Source organism: Salvelinus fontinalis, chromosome 26 (genome assembly GCF_029448725.1).
Source record: "Salvelinus fontinalis isolate EN_2023a chromosome 26, ASM2944872v1, whole genome shotgun sequence".
NCBI lineage: Eukaryota > Metazoa > Chordata > Actinopteri > Salmoniformes > Salmonidae > Salvelinus > Salvelinus fontinalis.
In genome coordinates, this window is record NC_074690.1 from 30,437,715 (window position 1) to 30,465,674 (window position 27,960).

Below are 27,960 nucleotides of genomic sequence, written 5' to 3' on the forward strand. Positions count from 1 at the left end.
CTGTTCGGTTTGTTTATTCATCGTTCTTTTTGTGTAGTCTATTTTTCCCTGTTCGTGCGTTCTTTGTGTTTTATGTAAGTTCGTATAGTTCAGGTCTGTCTACGTTTTCGTTTTGTTATTTTGTAATTATTCAAGTGTTTTCGTTTCGTGTTTTTTTTCCGTCTTGTTTAATTAAAATATGTCATTTCACAACGCTGCGCCTTGGTTCAATCACTACTCCTCTTCGGTTGAAGAGGAGGAGGAACACCGTTACACAATAGTAGTCATCTCAAATGCTAACCATTTGTATGAGCTTTTGGTCTTAAAAAAGGTTCAGACATTTGACTAGGTCACTATGCCCATATGGGCAACATTCTTGTTGTTGAAACTAGATCAATTATACTATGATAGCTAATAACTAAGGTTGATAACTATGATCAAAACATATCATACTGCAAATATATTCACAATTCGGATCATTTTGATTCGAAAAAGCAGCTTCCAATAATAACATTTCTGGTGACGCTCATTGATTATTACAGGAATTCATTGAAAGACAGCTCACTGCATTTCCTCACGGTTATGTGTTCTGATTTCTCAGCCAGGCAAATGATGTCTACAAAGCCAATACTAAACTCCACTCAGCCAGTGTGGTCTTTTTCCATGTCTCAAGCCTATCCATTTTTTGACCCTGTTTTCGTTTAGGGGCATCATTTGGCAGAATGATTGGATTTTGTTTAATTAGTGTATCCGGATCAGTCCACTGGACCATCAGATGTGTGAATTCATGACTCTGATACTTCATTCGATGTGACACTTTATTTGACTTCATCTAACCCGATTTTGTTGCCATTCCACAAGATGGATTGTAAGCTACCAAGGAAGACGTGGGAAGGAATGAGTGTAGTGAGATGAGTCTCCCGCCGTCTTTTCCTTTGTCCTTTCTCTCCATCATTTGGAGTCCTCTCTCTATATGTCCCTACCTCTACTTCTCCTCTTCCCTTCTTTATTATTGTGTTCATTTGGAGTCCTTCTCCTCTCCATCTCTCCATCCTTCCTTTGCCTTTTCTCCCTACTTCCACGTCATAGCAGCCTCTATTTGACTGGGTGCTTGTTGCCATGGATATGGGAGGCGGTTTCCGTGGAGATGGAACAACTCAGGACTGCTGAGATGAAAAAAATGGGGTGTGACAGTCTGGAGGTTGGATTCCAGAAATAGAATTCTCTGACATACTTCCTCTCTGCTCAAAGGCTGGTATGGTATGAAGTGATTGTGCTCATTAGAATTGGTTGTTATACTGGTATTCACTGGACACAGACATATCACTAACAATATCACTCACACTGGACACAGACATATCACTAACATTATCACTCACACTGGACACAGACATATCACTAACAATATCACTCACACTGGACACAGACATATCACTAACATTATCACTCACACTGGACACAGACATATCACTCACACTGGACACAGACATATCACTAACATTATCACTCACACTGGACACAGACATATCACTAACAATATCACTCACACTGGACACATACATATCACTAACAATATCACTCACACTGAACACAGACATATCACTAACATTATCACTCACACTGGACACAGACATATCACTAACAATATCACTCACACTGGACACATACATATCACTAACAATATCACTCACACTAAACACAGACATATCACTAACACTATCACTCACACTGGACACAGACATATCACTAACATTATCACTCACACTGGACACAGACATATCACTAACATTATTACTCACACTGGACACAGACATATCACTAACAACATCACTCACACTGAACACAGACATATCACTAACAATATCACTCACACTGGATACAGACATATCACTAACATTATCACTCACACTGGACACAGACTTATCACTAACATTATCACTCACACTGAACACAGACATATCACTAACAATATCACTCACACTGAACACAGACATATCACTCACACTGGACACACACATATCACTAACAATATCACTCACACTGAACACAGACATATCACTAACAATATCACTCACACTGGATACAGACATATCACTAACAATATCACTCACACTGGATACAGACATATCACTAACAATATCACTCACACTGGATACAGACACATCACTCACACTGGATACAGACGTATTACACTGGAACTGGTACACTGGAACATATGGAAAATGGCTTCATAGTGGCATCGGGGGCTATTATAATTGGAGTGGAGAGGGGATCTATTATAATTGGAGTGGAGAGGGGATCTATTATAATTGGAGTGGAGAGGGGATCTATTATAATTGGAGTGGAGAGGGGATCTATTATAATTGGAGTGGAGAGGGGATCTGTTATAATTGGAGTGGAGAGGGGATCTATTATAATTGAGTGGAGAGGGGATCTATTATAATTGGAGTGGAGAGGGGGATCTATTATAATTGGAGTGGAGAGGGGATCTATTATAATTGGAGTGGAGAGGGGATCTATTTCCAAAAAAGAGAATGTTTGGTTCTCTGCAGTTAGATATTTACCATCATACTTGGCCTTGAACTGAAATGATTTGTGCAATGTTTGTTTGTACAGATCTCTGTATTTTTCATGACGATTATATAAGATTATGTTTAATGGTTTAGGGTTTGGCCGGGGTAGGCCGTCATTTTAAATAAGAATTTGTTCGGTGTCCCACCCTCTGGACAGTTGAGATAATGTGCGCTAATGTGATTAGCATGATGTTGTAAGTAACAAGAATATTTCCCAGGACATAGACACATCTGATATTGGCAGAAAGCGTACATTCTTGCTAATCTAACTGCACTGTCCAATTTATAGTAGCTATTACAGTGAAATAATACCATGCTATTGTTTGAGGAGAGTGCACAGTTATGAACTTGAAAAGTTATTAATAAACCAATTAGGCACATTTGGGCAGTCTTGATACAACATTTTGAACATAAATGTAATGGTTCATTGGATCAGTCTAAAACTTTGCACATACACTGCTGTCATCTAGTGACCAAAATTTAAATTGAGCGTGGGCTGGGATAATACATTATGGCCTTTATCTTGCATTTCAAAGATGATGTTACAAAAAAAAAAAATGTTGGTCTTTGTTTTATCTTTTACCAGATCTAATGTGTTATATTCTCCAACATTAATTTCACATTTCCACAAACTTCAAAGTGTTTCCTTTCAAATGGTATCAAGAATATGCATATCCTTGCTTCAGGTCCTGAGCTACAGGCAGTTAGATTTGGGTATGTCATTTTAGACGAAAATTGAAGAAAGGGGCGGATCCTTAAGAGTTTCAGACTTGCCTAGTTAAATAAAGGTTAAATAAAATAAAATAAATAATAATGTGGATTATACGTGTAGTTAAAGCTAGAGTCATCTTTCTGTAAGAGATGTAAACATAAACAGACAGAGGAATATGTTGGACATGGGTCTTGCATAACAATGTTTATTCATGAGAAACAGGACCATTAGAGTGATGTAATGAACAGAGACAAGGGCTCTGATTTAGGAATGAGGCGGACTGTTGTCATAGACAGACGTGTTGCAGTGTTTTGTCCAACTTTTCCCTAATATTGTGTGTAGGGCTGTAGAAAACACTGCTGTTTGGGAAATATGTTGACCAGTGAGGCTTCAGTATAGTGCATTTGTATACATATCTGAGGAGTGTTGCATCAGTGCATTAGTATCTTATGTGATCAACTCAAACAATTGCCATCATGATTTTGCAGTGTGAATTCAAATGTGATATTATTGAAATATAATATCGCTTATGCTAGCGGCACATGATCTCAGAAGTTGACAATGTCCTGTGTGATTCCAATATGTTCAGCATTTTCCCCATATCAACCCCACTGTACTGTACTCCTTGAACAATGCATTCCCTCTTTGACTATCCCCTCCTACAGTAAATGGTGGACTGTTTTGGGGGGGATTAAGTCACCTTCAATCATTTATATTGAATTTGTTTTTCCTCATGCAGCTGGAGGTGGGATGGTGGCAGGGGGGTGGAAGGGAGGGATGTCATCAGAGATTGAATTATTTTTGCCTGCCATCCAGGACAATTGCGAAGAGGGAGGGGTCTAGTACAGGACTGAACCAGGGATGTTAGAGTGAACGTTTGGACAGGGTGTTGGTGTGAAGAAGGTCGGCACACTCTTTTCGAGGCCAGTCGTTCAATACCGTCCTAACAGAGTAGCCCACAGCATGTGGCAACAGCAGACAGAAGGAACACAGTGTCCACAACCAAGTCCACAAACAACAAACACAATAAACAAAAGAGTCAAATGGTCCAGGCGGGGCCATGAGCCAGAGATGCACACCCAGGGCCCCTAACGGGGGCAGGAAGGCAGGGTGGAGGAGAGGGGCAGTGGGTACAGTAGTGGGCATGGAAGCTAAGTGAAGAATTGGAGATGACAGAACAGCATTGAAAGCAAATGTATACCACCAGAACCAGGAAGAGATGTGTAGCACTAATGGATGCTGTTATAGAGAAGACAAATTCATTCAAGTAGAATGGCAGTGGAAACTGGCCCTGTATCCCCCAAAGCTGCTCTCTTTCTCTCTCTTTTCTGTGTTTCTAATGTAATGCCAAGCTGCCTGTCAATGAGGAGTCAGAGCTGTGGTTTATAGGACACCAAGGGAGGGTGTGTGTATTAGTTTGTGTGTGTGTCAGTGATGTTCGTTTGTGTGTTTGGGTGTGTGTGTGTGTTTGTGTATTTGTGACTTAGCTTACTGCTCGAAGGCATGAGTTGAGAATCTGCTCTAGCGAATGGGGATATGTTCCATGGAGTCATGTGACCAAAGCTCTGTTAGGGCTGTGATGTCAGAGAGGGGGAGAAATGGAGAGAGAGAGGGAGAGAGAGGGAGAGAGAGAGAGAGGAGAGGGAACAGCATTCAGTTCAGCCTCACAGCTTCATCTGATCAGTTCAGAGCACAGACACAGAGAGAAACACACAATTACTACACCAGTACACAAATAGGCTGTACTTCACAGAAACACCAAATACCACAGATAGAGTACATTAACAACCTTCCTTACAGCCAAAGGAAGATTCCTTTATTTTGCTGTCTCGAAGAATCTAGAAGATTCTAGAAGCAGCGGAGAGAAGAGAGAGAGAGGTGAGGATGTCTTCTCTCTCCAATCAGCAGCAGCAGAGTGGTGGAGGTGGACAGCGCTGTGAGTATACTGAGCTGGGCAAGGTGCCCTCTGTCTCTATGGCGCCTCCTCAGCAGGCCCCTCAGGGCTGGGACCGGCAGCAGGACCAGATGGGACCACAATGTTTCGGGGGCAGCCCAGGGGCACCCAGACTAACCGACGAGGACAAGCTGTCGAGCCTCTTTGATGGACCTTCATCTGGATCAGGGTTCAAGGTGGAGTCGTCTGACCTCAAGGTGCCAGGGAGGATGGGTGTTGGACTCGGGGCACCTTTGGGTCTGGGCAGTGCTTGGGAGAGCCCCACAAATTCCGTCTCCTCTTCGCCCTTTCCAGCCTGCCCTGGGAAACTCTTCTCTACCCCGGGACAAGAACACAGGGCCAATGGAGCTGGAGCCCTGCGGGTGTCACCTGCTGTGCAGCTTGACGCCTCACCGTTCCCCAACACACAAAAGGTGGACAACTGTGTATGGAATCCCTCCTTCTCTGGGCCACCCCACACAGGCCTTAAGCCTGCTGTTCAGACTTCTGCACCTGCACCTGCAGACAACTACTGTGTCATTGGTGTTGTCAACGACAACTACTCTAACTTCTCTGAAGACAGTGATGAGGACACGGAGCCTACTTTACCTCGAGGAGGAGGGACCGAGCAGCAACACAAAGCTGTGAGGCGCGCCATTTCTGACTGCTCCCACCTGTCTGTGCCGGGTAGCTTTGACTTCTCCCAGTACCCAGTGCAGCCTGGCGGACTAGTGGACCTGCCCTCGCCTGGAAGTAACATTATGGGGTCCAAGTCTCCACACTCGGCTGTGCAACGCTCTCTGACAGTGGGGGAGGAGAGAAAGACTGTGTCGCCCACACTCTCTCCTCTGTCCCCACTGAGCCCTGTCAGGGCCCCCAACTCCCCTCCCCCCAGGAAAGGTACTGGTAATGGGATGTCACAGAGCCAGAGTGAGAGTATTCTACTGCCGGTTCCCCTCACTGGAAAAACCTTCAACAGCATCAATACCAAAAGCTCCATTGAGGGTAGGTGACTGATATGATTTGAGGCCTATTCCTCTTGGTGTTTGGACTAGCTCTGTTATAACATGTTGCTCATATACACCTTAGACCTGGTTCCTCTATATCTCATTGGTTATGTATATAATGGTGTACACTGATTTAAGTACATAGATTTGGGAGTTTATTTGTGATGCCTGACCAGATAGATCAGTGGGCAGTGGTATTCGTCTGGGCTGGCTGTTTGTTTTAACTATGATGGAGTGCTGAGAGAGAAAATGGAAGTAGCCAAAAGAAGAATGGATGTAAAAAAAAAAAAAACAACAACTAGAAGTTGTGATTTTTGGTATATTTGTACTAGGATGATGTGCTTCTAAAACAATTTAGGCTTTTAAGGGAGCAGGAGGGTTTACAATTCAGAAAGAATAATTGAAAGGAAATGTGTACATCCATTGTTGTGTACATCCAAATGTCACAGGCACCAGAATACCATCGTTGAGGAGGTCTGGGGTTTTATATAGAATTAATAGTATGTGTGTCAATGAATGTCTATTGAAATGCTGAGGTTAATTTACCATCTAAAACTCCCATCTCTTCAGATGACTGTTGTTCAGTGATACATCACATCAAGTGGCACTCCAACAAGTGGCTAGCACTAAAGGAAGGGTGTGTGATGGATTTGAAATTGATTCTGGGTATCCATTTAAACAGAAAGAAGTCATTTCTGGTGGCACCATGTGGGGACTGGGGACTCTTGGGAATGCTTTCAAATTGCATGAGTACTCTGTGTTTTTCATATATACACTTAGATTCAATAACACTAGACACGCAGGCAGTCTGGAGCCTGAGGCCATTTTGCTTGCACTATATACTGAGTGTACAAAACATTAGGAACATCTGCTCTTTTTTTTTTTTTTTTTTTTTTTTTTTTAGGGGTGGAACATCTGCTCTTTCCATGACATAGACTGACTGACCAGGTGAATCCAGGTGAAAGCTGTGATCTCTTATTGATGTCACTTGTTAAATCCACTTCAACCAGTGTAGATGAAGGGGAGGAGATTTTTAAGCCTTGAGACAATTGAGAGTGAGATTGTGTATGTGTGCCATTCAGAGGGTGAATGGGCAAGACAAAATATTGAAGTGCCTTTGAGCGGGGTATGTTAGTAGGTGCTAGGCGCACCAGTTTGTGTCCGAAACTGCAACACTGCTGAGTTTTTCACGCTCAACAGTTTCCCATGTGTATCAAGAATGGTCCACCACCCAAAGAACATCCAGTCAACTTGACACAACTGTGGGAAGCATTGAAGTCAACATGAGCCAGCATCCCTGTGGAAACCTTTCGACACCTTGTAGAGTCCATAACCTGACAACTTGAGACTGTTCTGAGGGCAAAAGCAACTCGATATTAGGAAGATGTTCTTAATGTTTTGTACACATAGTATTAGAGCTCTCTTTCACCTTCAGCTAGCCTATCGCTATATATCTCACAAAGACACCATCATGACAATGATACATCTGCATCCTTCAACTAGCGACAATAGGGAGCAAGCAGAAATAGCTGGCAGCATCCTCCTGCTGTAACAAGGGTCATTTCTACCTCATGGATGAAAGTCATGGGAAAATAATCCCTCTGCTTATGTGGCTGTGTGTTTTTATATAATGCAAGGTCATTTCAAAGACATCCTGTATAATATGCACACATTTACTAATTCTAGCAAATGAGCTATATGCATCATCACTTCATATACAGTAGTGTGTGTGTGTGTGCATGTGTTTGTATGTGTGTGGGGGTGGGTGTGTGCATGCATGTGTATGAGTGTATATGTGTGCGTGAGTCTGGTGTGTAATGCTGGTCGCCTGCAGTAAAATGTCATGAGCACCATCATGTCCCTGTGTGTTAGTCATGCTCTATGTGACAATGTGTTTACACTACTGGCCAGGCATATAGAACAGCTCTATATTAGTCTATAGTGTATGTTTACACCACTGGCCAGGCATATAGAACAGCTCTATATTAGTCTATAGTGTATGTTTACACCACTGGCCAGGCATATAGAACAGCTGTATATTAGTCTATAGTGTCTATAGTCTATGTTTACACCACTGGCCAGGCATATAGAACAGCTGTATATTAGTCTATAGTGTCTATAGTCTATGTTTACACCACTGGCCAGGCATATAGAACAGCTCTATATTAGTCTATAGTCTATGTTTACACCACTGGCCAGGCATATAGAACAGCTGTATATTAGTCTATAGTGTCTATAGTCTATGTTTACACTACTGGCCAGGCATATAGAACAGCTCTATATTAGTCTATAGTGTCTATAGTCTATGTTTACACCACTGGCCAGGCATATAGAACAGCTCTATATTAGTCTATAGTCTATGTTTACACCACTGGCCAGGCATATAGAACAGCTGTATATTAGTCTATAGTGTCTATAGTCTATGTTTACACCACTGGCCAGGCATATAGAACAGCTCTATATTAGTCTATAGTCTATGTTTACACCACTGGCCAGGCATATAGAACAGCTGTATATTAGTCTATAGTGTCTATAGTCTATGTTTACACTACTGGCCAGGCATATAGAACAGCTCTATATTAGTCTATAGTGTATGTTTACACCACTGGCCAGGCATACAGAATATCTCTATATTAGTCTATAGTCTATGTTTACACCACTGGCCAGGCATATAGAACAGCTGTATATTAGTCTATAGTGTCTATAGTCTATGTTTACACCACTGGCCAGGCATATAGAACAGCTCTATATTAGTCTATAGTGTATGTTTACACCACTGGCCAGGCATACAGAATATCTCTATATTAGTCTATAGTCTATGTTTACACCACTGGCCAGGCATATAGAACAGCTCTATATTAGTCTATAGTGTATGTTTACACCACTGGCCAGGCATATAGAACAGCTCTATATTAGTCTATAGTCTATGTTTACACCACTGGCCAGGCATATAGAACAGCTGTATATTAGTCTATAGTCTATGTTTACACCACTGGCCAGGCATACAGAATATCTCTATATTAGTCTATAGTCTATGTTTACACCACTGGCCAGGCATATAGAACAGCTGTATATTAGTCTATAGTGTCTATAGTCTGTGTTTACACCACTGGCCAGGCATATAAAACAGCTGTATATTAGTCTATAGTGTCTATAGTCTATGTTTACACCACTGGCCAGGCATATAAAACAGCTCTATATTAGTCTATAGTGTCTATAGTCTATGTTTACACCACTGGCCAGGCATACAGAACAGCTCTATATAGTCTATGTTTACACCACTGGCCAGGCATATAGAACAGCTCTATATTAGGGTCTATAGTGTATGTTTACACCACTGGCCAGGCATATAGAACAGCTCTATATTAGAGTCTATAGTCTATGTTTACACCACTGGCCAGGTATACATAACAGCTCTATATTAGTCTATAGTCTATGTTTACACCACTGGCCAGGCATACAGAACAGCTCTATATTAGTCTATAGTGTCTATAGTCTATGTTTACACCACTGGCCAGGCATACAGAACAGCTCTATATTAGTCTATAGTCTATGTTTACACCACTGGCCAGGCATACAGAAAAGCTCTATATTAGTCTATAGCACAGGTCAGCAACAGGCAGAGATCTCTTTTGGTCCCCTGAAGTTTGTAGTAAAAAATATATGTATATATATATGCAGAAGTATGTGGACACCTCTTAGAATTTGTGGATTCGGCTATTTCAGCCACACCCATTGCTGACAGGTGTATAAAATTGAGCACACAGTCATGCAATCTCCATATACAAACATTGTCAGTAGAATGGCCTTACTGAAGAGATCAGTCACTTTCAACATGGCACCATCTTAGGATGCCACCTTCCCAATAAGTCAGTTGGCTCACAGAACGGGACTGCCGAGTGCTGAAGGAAGAGGAATAATGGTCTTGGCCGGTTTTTCATGGTTCGGGCTAGGCCACTTAGTTCCAGTGAAGGGAAATCTTAATGCTACAGCATACAATGACATTCTAGACGATTCTGTGCACATTCTAATCGATTCTGTGCTTTCAATTGTGTGGCAATAGTTTGGGAAAAGGCCCTTTACTGTTTCAGCATGACAGTGCCCCCATGCACAAAGCAAGGCCCATACAGAAATTGTTTGTCAAGATCGGTGTGGAAGAACTTGACTGGCCTGCAAAGGAGCCCTGCACAGAGCCCTTCTAGGCGGAGTTGCAAAGAAAAAGCCATATCTCAGACTGGCCAATAAAAATATTGGCAAAAGAACACAGACACTGGACAGAGGAACTCTGCCTTGAAGGCCAGCATCCCGGAGTTGCCTCGTCACTGTTGACGTTGAGACGGGTGTTTTGCGGGTACTATTTATGAAGCTGCCAGTTGAGGACTTGTGAGGCGTCTGTTTCTCAAACTAAACACTCTCATGTACTTGTCCTCTTGCTCAGTTGTGCACCAGGGCCTCCCACTCCTCTTTCTTTTCTGGTTAGAGACAGTTTACGCTGTTCTGTGAAGGGAGTAATACACAGCGTTGTACGAGATCTTCAGTTTCTTGGCAATTTCTCGCATGGAATAGCCTTCAAGAATAGACTGATGAGAATAGACTGAGGAGTTTCAGAAGAAAGTTCTTTGTTTATGGCCATTTTGAGCCTGTAATCGAACCTACAAATGCTGATGCCCCAGATACTCAACTAGTCTAAATAAGGTCAGTTTTATTGCTTCTTTAATTAGGACGACAGTTTTCAGCTGTGCTAACATAATTGCAAAAGGGTTTTCTGATGATCAGTTAGCCTTTTAAAATTATTAACTTGGATTAGCTAACACAACGTGCCATTGGAACACAGGAGTGATGGTTGCTAATAATGAGCCTCTGTACGCCTATGTAGATATACCATAAAAAATCTGCCGTTTCCAGCTACAATAGTCATTTACAACATTAACAATGTCTACACTGTATTTCTGATCAATTTGATGTTATTTTAAAGGACAGAAAATGTGCTTTTCTTTCAAACACAAGGAAATTTCTAAGTGGCCCCACACTTTTGAACGGTAGTGTATATACAGTACCAGTCAAAGTTTGGTCACACCTACTCATTCCAAGGTTTTTCTTTATTTTTACTATTCTACATTGTAGAATAATAGTGAAGACATCAAAGCTATGAAATAACACATAAGGAATCATGTAGGAACCAAAAAAGTGTTAAACATATTTTTATATTTAAGGTTCTTCAAAGTAGCCACCCTTTGCCTTGATGACAGCTTTGCACACTCTTGGCATTCTCTCAACCAGCTTCATGAGGTAGTCAACTGGAATGCATTTCAATTAACAGGTGTGCATTGTTAAAAGTACATTTGTGGAATTTCTTTCCTTCTTAATGTGTTTGAGCCAATCAGTTGTGTTGTGACAAGGTAATGGTGGTATACAGAAGATAGCCCTATTTGGTAAAAGATCAAGTCCTTATTATGGCAAGAACAGCTCAAATAGGCAAAGAGAAATTACATGAATGTCAGTCAATTCAGAAAATGTCAAGAACTTTGAAAGTTTCTTCAAGTGCAGTTGAAAAAAACCATCAAGCGCTATGATGAAACTGGCTCTCATGAGGACCGCCACAGGAATGGAAGACCCAGAGTTACCCCTGCTGCAGAGGATAAGTTCATTAGAGTTACCAGCCTCAGAAATTGCAGCCCAAATAAATTCTTCAGAGTTCAAGTAAGACACATCTTAACATCAACTGTTTAGAGGAGACTGCATGAATCAGGCCTTCATGGTCGAATTGCTGCAAAGAAACCACTATTAAAGGACACCCGTAAGAAGAAGAGACTTGCTTGGGCCATGAAACACGAGCAATGCACATTAGGCAGGTGGAAATCTGTCCTTTGGTTTTAATGAGTCCAAATTAGAGATTTTTGGTTCCATCCACCGTGTCTTTGTGAGACGCAGAATAGGTGAACGGATGATTTCCACATGCGTGGTTCCCACCGTGAAGCATGGAGAGGGAGGTGTGATGGTGTGGGGGTGCTTTGCTGGTGACACTGTCAGTGATTCATTTAGAATTCAAGGCACACTTAACCAGCATGGCTACGATAGCATTCTGCAGCGATATGCCATCCCATCTGGTTTGCGCTTAGTAGGACTATCATTTATTTTTCAACAGGACAATGACCCAACACACCTCCATGCTGTGTAAGGGCTATTTGACCAAGAAGGAGAGTGATGGAGTGCTGCATCAGATGACCTGGCCTCCACAATCACCCGTCCTCAACACAATTGAGATGGTTTGGGATGAGTTGGACCGCAGAGTTAAGGAAAAGCAACCAACAGGTGCTCAGCATATGTGGGAACTCCTTCAAGACGGTTGGAAAAGCATTCCAGGTGAAGCTGGCTGAAAGAATGCAAAGAGTGTGCAAAGCTGTCATCAAGGCAAAGGATGGCTACGTTGAAGAATCTCAAAATATAAAATATATTTAGATTTTTTAAACACTTTTTTGGTTACTACATGATTCTATATGTGTTATTTCATATTTTGTAGAAAATAGTAAAAATAAAGAAAAACCCTTGAATGAGTAGGTGTGTCCAAACTTTTGACTAGTACTGTATATATATATAGTTGCTCTGGGGTGTATATTTGCTCTGGGGTGTATATTTAAATGTAAAATCACCAGAAATTCTGCTAAGAATGAGTTTAATTCAGGAAATCTGTTTCAAACAAATAATTATAATATATAAATAATAAATAAATAAATATATAAATAATTCCCACAAATAAAAAAGAGACGTATGTAACCAAGGTATGAAATTAGTTATTTTTTACAATCTTTTTTGGGCTTAGTTGAAGTCAATTTGTTGTGTACAAATGATTATAATTATGTTCTGGCCCCTAGACCCTCTGCTCTGATGAAAATTGGCCCTCGGCTGAATCTAGTTGCCTACCCTTGGTCTATAGTGTATGACAGTTACTGGAACCAGGGCTCCTAAAGCCAACCATGGGCACAACAAGGCCAGTCCTGTATACTGTACTCAATCATTTGATCCATTTTTCGATTGGCTCGTGGTTTTGTACCATTGTGGCAAATCTATGATCTTGTCTGACGCATTGAACTGGTATCTATCTACCTTAAACTTACAATCCATTTGCACTCGCTGTCTTTTTAAATTTTGATGCTCTAGTCAACTAATTGGTCTGAATTTTCTTTGAAAAGAGGATTCAGTCATTACGTCAATGGGTCATCTTTTGACCCAACTTAATCTGTCCCACATTTCCTAATCCATTTAACAAGTTGTTTTTTCTCGCTCGGGTTGTATCGCAAATGGTACCCTGGGATACAGCCTGAGAGAGGAAAACTATGGGCCTTAGTCAAAAGTAGTGAATTACATAGGGAATAGGGTGCCATTACAGACATACCCTCTCTCTCTGTAGAGGTCACTGAGGATGGGTTACATAAGGAGCCGATGCCAACAATGTGCTGTTCTGTCTGCCCTGCTCGGCCCTGGGCTTGGCCCTGACTTTCTGTAGCCCTGCCTAGACTACACACCACCATGCCATGACTGGTCACTGTAGTTAACTCACTCTTATTTCCACACCAATGAGTTGCTCTGGGGTGTAGTACAAAATATTATCACTGATAGATTATCATCATATGAGTAAAATATGACAGCAGTATTCGGAACGCTTGTATTTTGTGCCGATCAATCAGGAGGATTTTAGAGGATTGACATTTAGTTGCCTATTTGAACAGCCGCAACATGTACAAAGTCCTGTTGACCATATACGGTGGTGGTATTCTTAGGTGGCATTCTTAGGATGCATTGTTGTAGCTCGATTTTCAAGCTAAAGCCAGTCTGAATCTGTGGTTAGGTTAATAACACACTATAAGATATGATCGCTCTCATGGCTGAAAGCATGTCTGGCACTATGAAATGTTTCTCTACCTGTATTTGATCCTTAGAGTAATTCTGGTATTTTTATATTACATACAGTATTGCAGGTTTGCTAAATATGTATCTGTTTTTGTTGCTCTACAGTGAAAGCAGAGAATAAGGACAAACAAGAGAAGGCAGATTTCTTCCCGATGACAGATAACTTGAACATATTTGAGAAGTCCGACAAGATGGAGAAGAAAGAGAAAGAAGATGAATTTAAGAAAGTCGACAATGCCGACAAGACCTCAAAATCTGACAAGATCCTCAAAGATGAAGAGAAGTTCCATAAGACGGAGAAGAATTATACAAATGAAAAAGTGGACAAGCCAGAGAAGACAAACAAAGATGAGAGGATGGAGAAGAAAGAAAATGGGGAGAAAACTGACAAGATGGTCAAAGCTGAAAATAACGAAAAGGCTGGGAAAGGTACTGCAAAGTCCCCAACAACCAACGGAAGCAAGCAGGACCTCACCAGCCCAGACAGTAAGGCCAAGGTATGTCAAGGAAAGGCTGGGACAATGTTGCCATTCATTTCATCTCAGCAAGCTGCTTCTGCAACTGTCACTGCCATCTCTAGTGTGTGTGTGTGTGTGTGTGTGTGTGTGTGTGTGTGTGTGTGTGTGTGTGTGTGTGTGTGTGTGTGTGTGTGTGTGTGTGTGTGTGTGTGTGTGTGTGTGTGTGTGTGTGTGTGTGTGTGTGTGTGTGTGTGTGTGTGTGTGTGTGTGTGTGTGTGTGTGTGTGTGTGTGTGTGCGTGTGTGTGCGTGAGTGTGTGTATGCGTGTGTCTGTGTGTGTTTGTATGCACACGCTTATGTGCAATTCGTCACTGCCAATTTGCTCTGCTGATGCTCTTGGTTTGATTATGATTTGGTGTTAGTGAATGCTGCTTCTGCTGCTTTACTATCCTGCCTGTCCTCTGTTCTATGCTTTTGGTTTGTTTCTTTTCTCCTTTATCGTGTGACGTTGTTGTACAGCCTGCTGTTGGGTCAACCAAACCAAACTCTGCCAAAACACGGCCCACCTCTTTGTCCACTGGGGACGCAGCTGGCCCCCCAAAACGTTCCTCCCCCACCTCAAGCTCTGCCAATAAAAAAAGTCCTGTTACCAAGGCAACCACTCCCACTGCTTGCACCAAGCAGCCAACGCCCGCTGCCAGTCAAACCCCTAAAGTCACCAAGTCCATGGTGAGTTCCCTCCCACTTTCCTCTGGTGTCTTCTCACTGGCCTCCCCTTTTGTGGTTGGCACCTTGTCCCCCTCCCGTTTGTTTGGTTCTGCCGTATAACTGTCCAGTGCCCACCTACTGACTCTCACTCATAGTTTGTGGACCACCAACTCCCTGCACTATGACATCTGTCAAGTCTCTTCACCATTTAGGGTAGTCCTACAAACTGAATCTTGCCTATCACCTCCCTAAAAACCCCAGCATACTGTACATTTCCAATTTCTCATTTCTGTTTCCAATCTTTGCTCCCCTCATTTCCTAATCACTTTCCTTTTAGTCCAGCGCTCTCTTCCACACCAACCGTTCTCTGATTTCCTGTTTGCTTACTCAGACTCCGGAAAACGGTCCCCCTGTGCCAAAGGCCAACGGCACGGCAAATAAGAACGGTTCCTCTACAACCGCCACTACTAAACCTGCTGGGCCACGCCCCTCTGCTAGTGCCCCCTCTCTGCGCCGCAACACTGGTGAGCACTAACTCAAACTGTACCGTGCAAACTTACATTCTTCAAGGTACTTTATTCTTGATGATGGTGATATTCAAAAACCCAAAGTCAGAATTCATTGGTCATCCCCAGATCAATACATTGTTCACAAGTCTAAATCATGTAAGGTGAGCTTGGTTATGTCCTCTACCCTACAGTTCCCAAGACTGATATCAAGCCAAGTGATGTGAAGAAGCCTAGTACGCTGAAGACAACACCAAGTAACAACAACCAACCTACACAATCTAAGTATCTCAGTATACAACTAAAACACCCTGGAGTTTAATGTATTCTTTGAAATTGTTAGGACAGATATCCTGTTTTGATCTCTCCTGACAGTGTCATTATGACTACACAGAGAGACAAACACAGTGGATATGTGTGGCTAAGAGACAGACAGGGATGCAGAGGGAAACAGAAACAGAGCTTTTCAGAGCTGACCTGATTATCCAAAAGACCAATTAGTGAAAAAGAAGATCAGAATTGGGCTGCCTGTGTCTCTACAGTAGCTCCAGTTAATGAAAACACTGACTGAACCCTCAATCCTGTCGTTTCCTCCTCTGAGATGTTCATTAGTCATCAAATCAGGGGCTGGTGACCCAGCCTTGTAAAACCAACTACCAGAGACCACTGTATCTACTGTATGTAGGTAGTAGTAGTGTGGTTCCTCATACTTCCCTGTGGACTTGTTAGCTTCCAGCCCATTGTTTCCTAGTAAATCCTTGTTAGTGTTGTGCGCGATCAGCTCAGCTCCAGCCATTACAGGGTACTGTTCTATGGTTCCTCATGTCCTTTCGCTCTCTCTGCCCCAGTCAAGCCCAGGGTGCCTCGCACCTCCACCACTGCTCCGAGCACTCCTGCCACCAACGGGGAGCAGCCTCGCCGACGCATCACCAAACCCCCAGTGCCCAAGCAGACTGCTATGGAGAGGAAGCCACCTGTACCCAGAGCACCTAGGACTCCCAGACCTATCAACGCACCCCTGCCGGACCTAAAGAATGTGCGCTCCAAGATCGGCTCCACAGACAACATGAAGTACCAGCCTACCGGCGGCAAGGTGCGGTAACCAGGGATAGAGATGTACTGTACATGGAAACTTATGGAGATGGGTCTATTTAAGAAGACTGACATGAGACATAGACATTTTTGTATTAGCATATTTAAAGTGCTTTCAATGCTGCCTACTAATGCCATTCATAGCAGGGGTTTTCTCACAAGCAAATTATCATACAAATTCCATATTATTAAAACCTCCTCACCTTTCCACTGCTACCATATAACAAGACCATATACCATCTAATTAGTCATTGCCACCTTTATTGGCCTCCTCAACTGAATAGTGGCACAATGCATGCTAACCCTAGAGAAAATATGTCAAGCAAGCTATCTGTCTAATTCTACTTTTCTTTTTGTAGTTCTCTTTCTGTTCTCTCCCCTTTTCCTCTCTGTAACTTTTTTATTTTCTCTATTTTCTCTCTCTCGTCTCTCTACGTTACAACTGACAGCCGCTGTCACTCATTTGACCGACTGATACAAGGTGCTGTCACCTGTATTCATAAAGATCACTCTGAAAAGAGGAATCCTTTCATACAGATGATCATCTTGGAAAATAGCCGTCATGTCCAGTCTTTACATATGGCATTGGTTGTGACAGTGTCCATCCATCAAAAAGGTTGCCTGTCACAGTGATGTAAGCATAAGGGAGACTCCCTAGAAAAACTATCTAAAAAAACTAGTTTCAGTACCAACCCTGCACACAGAACTGAAGAGTTGAATTGGCTCCCTGAGCCAATGTCTAGGCGTTTGGTTTAGCGAGCCTAAGCACTCTTCTGGCATGCAGGAGACCTGGGTTTGAAACTCGTCCGTGACACAGACAGGTGGTGTAGCTGAAAGCAGAACACTTCCCTCCATCCATACACCCACCACCACACTCTCCTGTGCCCTGACTGGGGGTACTGACCCAGGGCCCAGGGCAGCCTTGTCTCCTGGTATTGACCCAGGGGTGGTTGTCTCCCCTCAGGTCTCCTCGGCGGGGGCTTCCCAATCCAAAGACGGCCCGGGCAAAGTGAGTCCCTATCATCACACACCCCTCTTTCATTCTCACCCGTGTGCCTAACCACTCTCTCTCCTCTGATATCACACTGAAGGAAATGACATAAGTGGATATTTTTGTCCACTGACTATTTGAACCTACCTGTACACACACAAACACATAAATAGAGACACGTCACACTCTAACACACTCACTCATGCACATTCTCACCTTTTCTTCTTATTCATGAAACCCTGTTGCTTTCCTGTATAAAATGTGGAATGGTTGTGGCCAGTGTATGACAAGTCTCTGTATCCCCTGAAATGCACAGCTTAACTGACAGACAGACATAAAAAGAGACAGACAGGACCTTGCCATCATTCACCTGACCTCTACAACCATGGCACTCCCCATCCCATTTGTTTGGCACAGAAACGTTCTCATCATGAAATAACAGAACACCACAGGGACCGTTGTCCTTCGCTGGTTCTCCCATGCACCTGGTACATTTAGAAGAGCCCCGAGCTTGAGTATTTGAGAGGCCCTGGATGGCTTTTGAGTTCGTAGTGCAACCAATACCACTGTTAATGTTCATTTGGGTTTACTTTGTAGTTTAGCCTTAACCTTTATACAGTCCTGTTAGTCTTGTATGATTCAATTAAGGATTTGAATCAGTGATGTAGTGGTACAAAAATAGGTTGGTAAACTGATCACCGGTCGCAGTGAAAAAGTTATGCTTACTATTCTTTCAATGCAGGTGGGTAAACTGTTGGGCCTAAAAAATGTGCAAGATAAGCAATACAGAAACAAGCTCCAGCACTCATAAGCCAAGTGATATAGCAGAGTAATGTAGCCATTGGTTGTCCAACACCTGTGAGTTGAGTTCAGTGATATATGAACTGGAGGCAGTGTGAACAGGCTGTGAGAACTAACAGACCTTGGCTGTGGCCGTGTGTTTTAGAGGGTGACTCAGCCTGCCTGTTCTGCTACCTGCGTCAGAGCCGCAAAATCATCTAAACACCAGGCGTCTCAGAATACAAAGCAAAAAATAAATGCAGAAAGCAGACTAGTGCTTTTCATTCAAGGTTTCTGAACAGATGTTCCCTTGCTGTGTGACAATGTTTTGAAATCAATAATTGATATCAGAGAAAAGCTGGCTGGCTAGTATATCTGTTTGGGTGTGTGTGTGTGTGAGAGAGAGAGTAACACTGCAATAGTTCTCAGTCACATCTAGAATTGGATTTGAGCTCATTTGCATGTAAATACTGATGTCTGACCAGCCAGCATTTCTGACTGCTGTGTGACTTGACTTTACTTACAAGGAGCAAGTAAGAGTTAACACCCTACTGTATGCTCTTCAAATTGCTTTCACTTTTATATCCTGGTTGCTCCTCCACCATCCTCCACTAATTCTACACTCATCATAGTGACCCATTCCCCTCTGCTACTGTGCTGTTTTGTAGGTTATGATAGTCCACAAAAAACTGGACTTCAGCCATATCACCTCTCGCTGTGGCTCCAAGGATAATATCAAGCATGTCCCTGGTGGAGGGAATGTAAGTACAACACATGGTGGTCCCATGTGGCTGCTGCCTCCATCCCCATATCCCACTGACATGCTCGATTGGACAGAGTAATGTCCTAACGTTCTAGTCATTCTAATTATATGGTCAGCCCTATTGACCAGCTTAGATACACTGAGTATACCAAACATTAAGAACACCTTCCTAATATTGAGTTGGACATGGACTCTACAAGATGTTGAAAGCGTTCCACAGGGATGCTGGCCCATGTTGACTCCAATGCTTCCCACCGTTGTGTCAAGTTGGCTGGATGTCCTTTGGGGGGTGGACCATTCTTGATTAACACGGGAAACTGTTGAGCGTGAAAAACCCAGCGTGTTGCCGTTCTTGACACAAACTGGTGCGCCTGGCACCTACTACCATACCCTGTTCAAAGGCACTTAAATATTTTGTCTTCCCCATTCACCTTCTGAATGGCACACATACACAATCCATGTCTCAATTGTCTCAAGGCTGAATATATATATATATTTTTTACCTGTCTCCTCCCCTTCATATACACTGATAGAATTGGATTTAACAAGTGACATCAATAAGGGATCATAGATTTCACCTGGAATCACCTGGTCAGTCTATGTCATAGAAAGTTCTTAATTCTTTTTATACTCAGTGAATAATGTTTCGGTCCGAGTGCTGTGCTGTTTGTGTGAACTTTCTCACCCAACTAACTAGCCTACGAGATACTAGCTTTCTGTCTGCCTCTCACTCTTTTACATTCAACAAGCATTTTCCTTATTAAGTGACAAACAATATTTTTAAATGGATACTTCAAATTGCCTACTTCTCCAATTTACAGTACCTCAGCGTTTTATCTGTCCAAATTTCATAATCAGTGTTACATTGGTGGGCGAGAGTGATTCAAGGCATTGTGTGTGAATTTCAGAGTGGGTGTTGTTTCATGTTTGCCATTCATACTTCAACATTTGTGTTGTTTGTTTGCGTGCATTCAGGTCCAGATTCAGCATAAGAAGGTGGACTTGAGCAAAGTGACCTCCAAGTGTGGCTCTAAGGATAACATCAAGCACAAGCCAGGTAAGACGCCTAATGATTTAGGAAAATATATCTACATCCCAAATGGCACCCTATTCCCTACATAGTGCACTAGTTTGACCAGAGCCTCATGGGCCCTGGTCAAAAGTAGTGCACTACATAGAGAATAGGGTTCCAATGGGAAGCATCCTATACCAAATTAATTATCTTCTTACCCTACTTGTAACTAAGGTGTGTCCGCTACAGGGGGTGGAGACGTGAAGATTGAGGCTAAGGCCAATGGCAATGGTAATGGAAAGCCCAAGGTGGGGTCAATGGACAATATTGGCCTTGAGGCAGGGGATGGACAAATCAAGGTAAGGTCACCATTCTGTTGTAGTCACATAGTCATTAACATTTTTATCTAACCAGGATTTGGTCATGGAAGTTTTATTTAAAAACATTTCAGAAAGCTTGAAGTTATGAAACAATTGCTTATTGCAAAACACAGAAACACAGCATCTTTGTGGTTGTGGTGGAAAAGTTTCATTTGAACATGCTGATTGCTCACATACAGAGAGCAATTTCATCCTGTTAAAACAAGCAATGTCATCATGCATTATGGGAGTTTGTCCACTAGATGGCATTACCGGTAATGATTACCCAGCCTCACTACTGCTTCATAAAATTAACAACAGATAAAGAAAAGATCATTGAACTTCTAGAAATGCATAAACACTTTTTCAATTAACAAATTATTGTTAATTAACATCAGCGTGTGTCTGATTCTGATGCTGGTGTGTTTCCAGGCTGAGGGGATGCCGGAGAAAGCTGCAGGGAAAACATCTCCCCCTGGTGGAGCTCCAGCTACAGGTGCAGGAAGCATGGCTAAGGAGAACGGGAATAAGGCCACGTCTCAACCTAATCCCTTTGGGGGTGACCCGATGGGCATGGACAAACGCATCCCTGAGACAAGTAGGTGCCCCTTACTCCAACAAGCACTTTCACTGTCATGCACTCTCATAGCTTTATCTTTGAGATTACCTTCGTTGCCGAGTGCTCAGATGAGAGATAACTGATTGTTGTGAAGTAGGCTCCTTTTTAGCTTTCTTGCTACAAATGACAAATACTGTACAAAAACATTTGTACGTTATTTTATGCCATAAGTCTAACCAGTTTACTCTTCCCACCACTCTTTCTCGTCTTAATTTTCTCCCCTATCCCTCCATCTTTCTCCATTGTGTCTGTATCTGCCTGCAGATTGAGTCTTATAAGCTGAGCTTTCGCGAGAACGCACGGGCTCGCACCACCAACGGCGCCGACCTTATCTCTTGGCCCACCCCGATTGGCAGCCCCCCCTCACCTCCATCGCAGCACCTCTCTCTGTGTTTCTCTGGGGTCCGCCAGCTTCCTCCTCCACACCCTCCAGCTCCGACCCAGCCCCTCGTCACCCAGCCATGGGGCAGGGGGAAAAATACTGAATGCTTGCAGAACAAGGACTTCTTTAGCACATTCCAACTTATTCCTTTTACCTCACAATACAGTATCGCATCACTACTCTCTACCCTCGTTGAATATCTGTCTTAGTCTTCTGGTCTCAGAAGAGCCAGTTTTAAAGTATAGAGACCAGAGTTGACAGATAGAGGAAGGTATTTCTGTACAGTGGGGTTTTGTCTCTTCTGGATTGCCCTGGCTGTAATTTAAGGGGAGTAGTATGACCTCAGAGTGAACCTTCTAGAATCTAGACCCTCAGTGTTCTGTTGTAGTTATGTCAGCGCCTGCTTCTTTTGTTCCAGCCTATAAGCACTGTTCTTATACGTACAGTAGTGCAGTCTTGATCAAAATCACAAACACCTACAGTGTCGCACTGTATATTAGTATGACTTTTTCGTCATAGACTATCACAATGAGCCACTGCTATGTATGTGACAGGCCTAACCCTAGATGTAAAACCTTCCTTACCATATCTAACCCTCTGGATGAGCATAGCCTCCCCTGTACTGTAGGGACCCCAGATTTCTCTTATACAGTACATTATGATGATTAGTGAAACACCCCTTATTGTGAGCATGTGGGACTGTCATGTCATCCCAATGAACAGCGGCTAATATGTCACCCCCTCACTTAACCAATTCAGTATGTCTAGATAACCTTCTGTAAACCTGTGACCCCCCCACACAACCCTCTAAACAATAAGAAACTAGTAGGCTGTTACAAACAATAGGATATTTAACATCTCTTTTTAAAAAAACTCTGTATTGTGTTTTAGTAAATTATTGTAACAATGAGCTGATGTGTTGTTCTGTTGTTTAATCATCAATATAACCCTTTTTCCTTTTACTGTTACATCTCTCTGAAAGCAATACAGTGAGTGGTCTTTGTTGAGGATACAACTTCCTCTTACACACCCGTACTCGCACATGTAAACTACAGTACGGTACAGTCAGAGAGAGAGAGCGAGAAAAACCCTCTCAGGGTCTGTGCACAGAGACTGGATGCCTGAGGCAGGACAGAATAGTAAGCAGGAGGCAGCATACAAAGTGAGGAAAGGCCTGTGATTGCACCAGGAGAGTGGAGATACTCCAATGACGATCAAGTCTCTGTAGTGTTGGCCAAATCGTTGGGACAGGGACGACAAATAGAGAGCCATGTTGAAGGAAAGCAAGATTTAGATAGATTTAACAATATTATCGTAAAAATACAAATACAATTTGAAGTCAATATCAAGAGAAGTTTTTGAAGGACAAAGATGGTCATTGATCTCCAATGTAACAATGTACATTTTAATTATTCTCAACGAGTCCACTGTTAAATATGAATTGATTTGAATGGCTGCTCATGCTACTGGTTCCACTGTGAATAGTAACATTATTGTGTAACAATAGGGCACAATTGCTTAACCAAGCAAATATATATAGCAATATATATATATAAGCTAATTACTCTGTCTAACTTGCTATCGGTTTTGTAAAGAGGTTGGCGGATGGAATTGTATAACATTACATGACTATGAATTAGGATCCGGTGTGTGTATGTATAGTAGTTGAACGATCTTTGGGATGGTCTCATTTTGTGATCAACATTTAGACATTTAGACGTCTGTGGAGTCTGTCGGATTTGTGGTACGTTGCCGGATCAAGATCAAGGGCACCCGGGTGGCCTTTAAAATACTGCTAGTTTGGCTCTTAAGAGTATGAAAATTGCCGTTCCTTTTGGAGATATCCATCACACTACTCCAACAAGAGAGATAATGGCCACAGATTTTCAATGTGTAATTGTGCCTTGTAAATTCTCAAGGCTGAACTGTAACAGGTGTACAGTTCCCCCCCCAAAAAGTATATTTGTGTCCCCCACCCTAAAACACTTTTACTTTGATTTATTTGTTGTACTGTCGGTAGGGTGTAATCTGAATCTATTTGAGTGTGTGCACTGCAGTGGAAGAAATAATAGTGAACGTCAATGGCAGAGATAATCAAAGAGCAAGTGATCAAATTATCGAGAAAGAAAAGCAAAAGCACCTTATGAAATTTTTAAGGTATTCTTTCCCCCAACATTCCCATGGTTAGTTCAAAAATTGTAATGAAATGAATTCTTCCTGAAGACTAAGCCTTACACTGATGAAAGCAGACGAAAGCACGTTGAATGCACAGTGGCATGTCCATTTCACGTTTGAGCTCTACAGTATGTTTGAGTGAACTGTTGCCATGATTGGATGAACAGATTTGTCTTTTAGTCTCCTTGGTGGTAACCTTGCTCACCGGTCACGTTTAGTGGACTTTGGTGTCATGTTTTGGGTACAGTGGTCACTCACTCTGTCTGTTCTCCTTGTGCCTGTTAGGCACCACCTTTATGAACACTCACCTTTCCAATGCTTAAGTGCTGCTTGCACCACCACCCTTCCATCAGTCTTCACACATTCGTTTGTATATAGACATCCACACGTTTTCATCACCACAGGAGAACAAGGTATTGATGTTAGGGTCTTAATGGATGTTGAGAAATGTCTTTGACGTTCATGAACCCATTTCCGGAGAGTGTTTTCTTTCTGGAGTCTGCCTTTTTTCAGAAAGGGCTGAAGTACAAGAATGTTTTTACAATTTAATATATTAAAGATGCAAGATATGAATATAATATGTATGAACTTTTTGTTTTGTTGTAAAAATCACAATAAGACACTTATACTCAATATAAATTTGACTGACAGTAGGAAGTGTGTGTCGAGTCCAGTATGGGGACCGCAGCAGACTGTGAATAGCTTAAGCATTCAGCGATGGTTAACTTCTCAATAGATGGTCTAGGTGTGCTTTTATCCACTCCAACTCTATAGTGGATAAACTGATATTTGCTTGAATAAATTACCACTTTTATCTGCCTCTTACACTTAGGATTACTATATGTAGAAAATCTACCAGAAACAAAGAATCATCCATTTTAATGCATATTCTTCCAAATGTTTTGTGTCACTGGTGAGCTGACCGAGTGCTCAACTGTAATCATGAACCAGGCATTGTGAGGATAGGTTGAAGGTCAAGCTCCCACATGCGGCACCTGACACACACAGCCCTTGAATGTTGTCCAGACATCCTCCCCTTGTAAGACTAACAGTAACTGTCTTTTGGCATGTGTTATGTAGTGTGCTTCTGTAAAGCATCAAGGAGCCCATAGCTGTGCTTCTTCTTAGAGCACACCTACAGTGTGTATTATTCTCCATAGTGCACACCATAAGAGCATGCAGAAGACAATGGATTGTAAACATCTGTTATAGATAGGAGGAGTTAATTGTTTCCCTTTCGATTTGAGTAATGTAATTTGGTATGAAAGAGATGTTCATTGTGATTCATTGTTAACTAGTGATGTGAATATTAATCATGAAATAAAAGACAAGCAAAACATTTATGACTTTATGTTTCCAATTCTTCTACTTAATTCTCTTTTGTGCATACGTTGTCATTATTTTCCATAAATAACTATCTTAAGGACAGTTCGACATTCATTGGAGGGGGGGGGGGGGGGTACCAAAATAGGGGAGGGTTGTCTAACTTAATTTTTTACTTTGGGGAGGGTTGTGTGTTTTTTATTAGGCACATGGGAGTGTTGTGCGTTTTTCTCCTAGTTTGCATTTGCTCTTTTGCAGGTTTACCTATGCATACCTGTGCATTCGGAAACTATTCAGACCCCTTCCCTTTTTCCACATTTTGTTACGTTACAGCCTTATTCTAAAATGTATTCAATTAATTGGTTTCTTCATTAATCAACACACAATACCCCATAATGACAAAGATACATTTATTTTTTTAGAAATACCTTATTTACGTAAGTATTCAGACCCTTTGCTATGAGACTCGAAATTGAGCTCAGGTGCAATTGCATTATTGTTTTCAAGTGAGTACAAAAGCCCTGTGATTTGAATGTTTCATTCCATTTGGATAAGTTGTGGGTCTACTCTCTACAGTTTATAAGATCTAGAAAGGCACAGTAGCAGGCCAGTCTGGCTTTATTTGTACTTCTATTTTATTTAATATTTTACTGGGATACGCTGTCTGTTGGGGATCACCATTCTCCCAAATCGTCCTACAATAATATGGCCAGGCGCGTCACCTCCTCTCCAATCCAAGCGGCTATTCCTTCCGCACCTAGAACCTAAAAGGCGCTGCATGGTCAATCCGATGTCTGCATTGGCCGTGCAGCATTGTCAGGGTATTCATACTTCTACATGATGATCGATGCTTGGCTGCTGTTTGATAAATCAATCAATCCAAACTGTGCAGAGGCCATTTGATGAATGGAAAGAGACATCTGTTACAAAACACCAAAATGACCATTTAATGACATTCGTAGATCGTCAAGCCAAACCTTCGATACTGCGTAGGCCAACAAGGTAAAGAGGGATGCATTTTCTGTTTGTGGAGATTGACATGGTCTATTTATTGTGGTGTTGAAAATGCAAACCATGATATTGATGTGCCCAAAGTCGGTATGTTTTGCGTATATTTTATATGATTTTAAAATCTAAATGTTGAAAATCTCATTTCAACCTACAGTAGCTGATCGTTGTCTGCAGCCGGTTCTGATCGTAGTGTAGGCCTAGTGAAACAGGCAGGGAAAGGGAGCTTGTCCATGGTGGTCGGCGAACCCTCAACCTTCTGGCCCATAGCCCTGCGTGGCATCGACCGTGCTACAAAAGCATGCTGACGTGTCAAAGTCGATATCCACGTTTATAAACACAGGGTCGCTACAATTATTGATATTTGTGGTCGTAAACATTATTTTGAGTTAATTGTATGAGGAGGGAGGGTGTGCAATTTTATTTCACAGTACAATGGGAGGGTCGTGAAAATAGTTTTAACGTTGTGGAGGGGGGACCTTTTTTAAAGGCAAACACAGAGTATAGTGCACATGAAGTATCAGCACGGTGCACAATTAAATGGTAGTGGCTAGACAACTTTGCATTTAATACTGTATAGTGAGAGAAGATAACGACACTTATGTAGAGGGACAATGCATCTTGGCAGGCAGCCAGACGAAGGAGACTCAAAGTCAGCCTCTCCATTATAACCTATTGTGCCAGCCACTAGAGAGCTGTATAGCCTAATACCCTGTATTGCCAGGTCTTGTTGACATGGAATAGTTATAGTCCTGAGGATAAAGATAAACCTGTGAAATTCCTCCTGGCTGCCTTTCACTGATTGAGCAGAACAGCTTTAGATGCACAATAAGGTTCATTGTCAAGTGTCAACCAATAGTAACAGGTGACCCAATGAGAAATCATGTCTCCATACAACGTCGACTGTAACTTAACCACCCTCTGTCTTTTCAAACTATATTATTAGAGTTCACACATCTCCCGTCTCTAGACTAAATAAACACCTGCTGTCCGTCCCTCCTTGTCCCACTCTTTACTGTCATGTCCTTGAAAGTCCCCCAACCAAGCCATCGGGGATGTGTGGTACCTGTCCTACTTGAGTGTGCAATCTGACACGGCTTGGGTTTCAGAGGACTATTGTTAGGGGTGTTTGTTCTTATGTGGTGGCAACGTGGCATAACGGTCACTTTTTAGAGAAGGACTGCCCACCTCCCTCTATCTCCTCCTGACTAACATTGGATCAGTCATTGGTGGCTCTGCTGGATGGTCTCTTCAGTGGTCGTCTTCCTATCAGACTCCAGTAGGCTACAGATGGTCTCTTCGGTGGTCGTCTTCCTATCAGACTGCAGTAGGCTACAGATGGTCTCTCTCACCACTGATGATCCTCTGAACCTGACAGAGAGAAAACATAGCTTGCAGAAGAATTGAAGAGTGGAAAGTCTAAATGTTGTTTCATTTCACATTACGTTGATGCTTTTGATCTGGTGGCTCTGTTTGTCTCACACAGGATCAATTTGAGAATGCTCAAGATGCTTCCCACCAATAGTTTGTCCCCCATTGGCCAGTATCTCTGAATGCCTCCACTGTCTCTATGGTCCAGCAGCCTAGGCAGGCACCAGCAGGTATGTAATCCAGCTTTGAATAATTGCTCATTAAAACCTTTGAAAGGGCATATACTACAGTTGTTTACTTTG

At 42.3% G+C, this 27,960-nt stretch overlaps 1 protein-coding gene across 7 annotated transcripts in view; it reads left to right on the forward strand.

Moving 5' to 3' along the window:
- The window catches only part of LOC129824094 (microtubule-associated protein 4-like), a 54,091-nt gene extending 28,796 nt beyond the window's left edge, over positions 1–25,295 (forward strand). For 2 of the 7 annotated variants that reach the window (XM_055883414.1, XM_055883415.1), the window contains exons 6-16: positions 14,218–14,609; positions 15,089–15,298; positions 15,669–15,801; positions 15,978–16,040; positions 16,632–16,876; positions 17,840–17,884; positions 19,315–19,407; positions 20,385–20,466; positions 20,656–20,780; positions 21,213–21,378; positions 21,664–25,295. In XM_055883414.1, the coding sequence (XP_055739389.1) occupies positions 14,218–14,609; positions 15,089–15,298; positions 15,669–15,801; positions 15,978–16,040; positions 16,632–16,876; positions 17,840–17,884; positions 19,315–19,407; positions 20,385–20,466; positions 20,656–20,780; positions 21,213–21,378; positions 21,664–21,668 (1,559 nt within the window). In that variant the 3' untranslated portion in view covers positions 21,669–25,295. Of the gene's footprint in view, positions 1–4,890; positions 6,203–14,217; positions 14,610–15,088; positions 15,299–15,668; positions 15,802–15,977; positions 16,041–16,631; positions 16,877–17,839; positions 17,885–19,314; positions 19,408–20,384; positions 20,467–20,655; positions 20,781–21,212; positions 21,379–21,663 lie in introns of those variants that run through there. The other 5 variants (XM_055883420.1, XM_055883416.1, XM_055883417.1 and 2 more) reach the window with 5 other exon arrangements.
- The last annotated feature ends 2,665 nt before the right edge of the window (positions 25,296–27,960 follow it).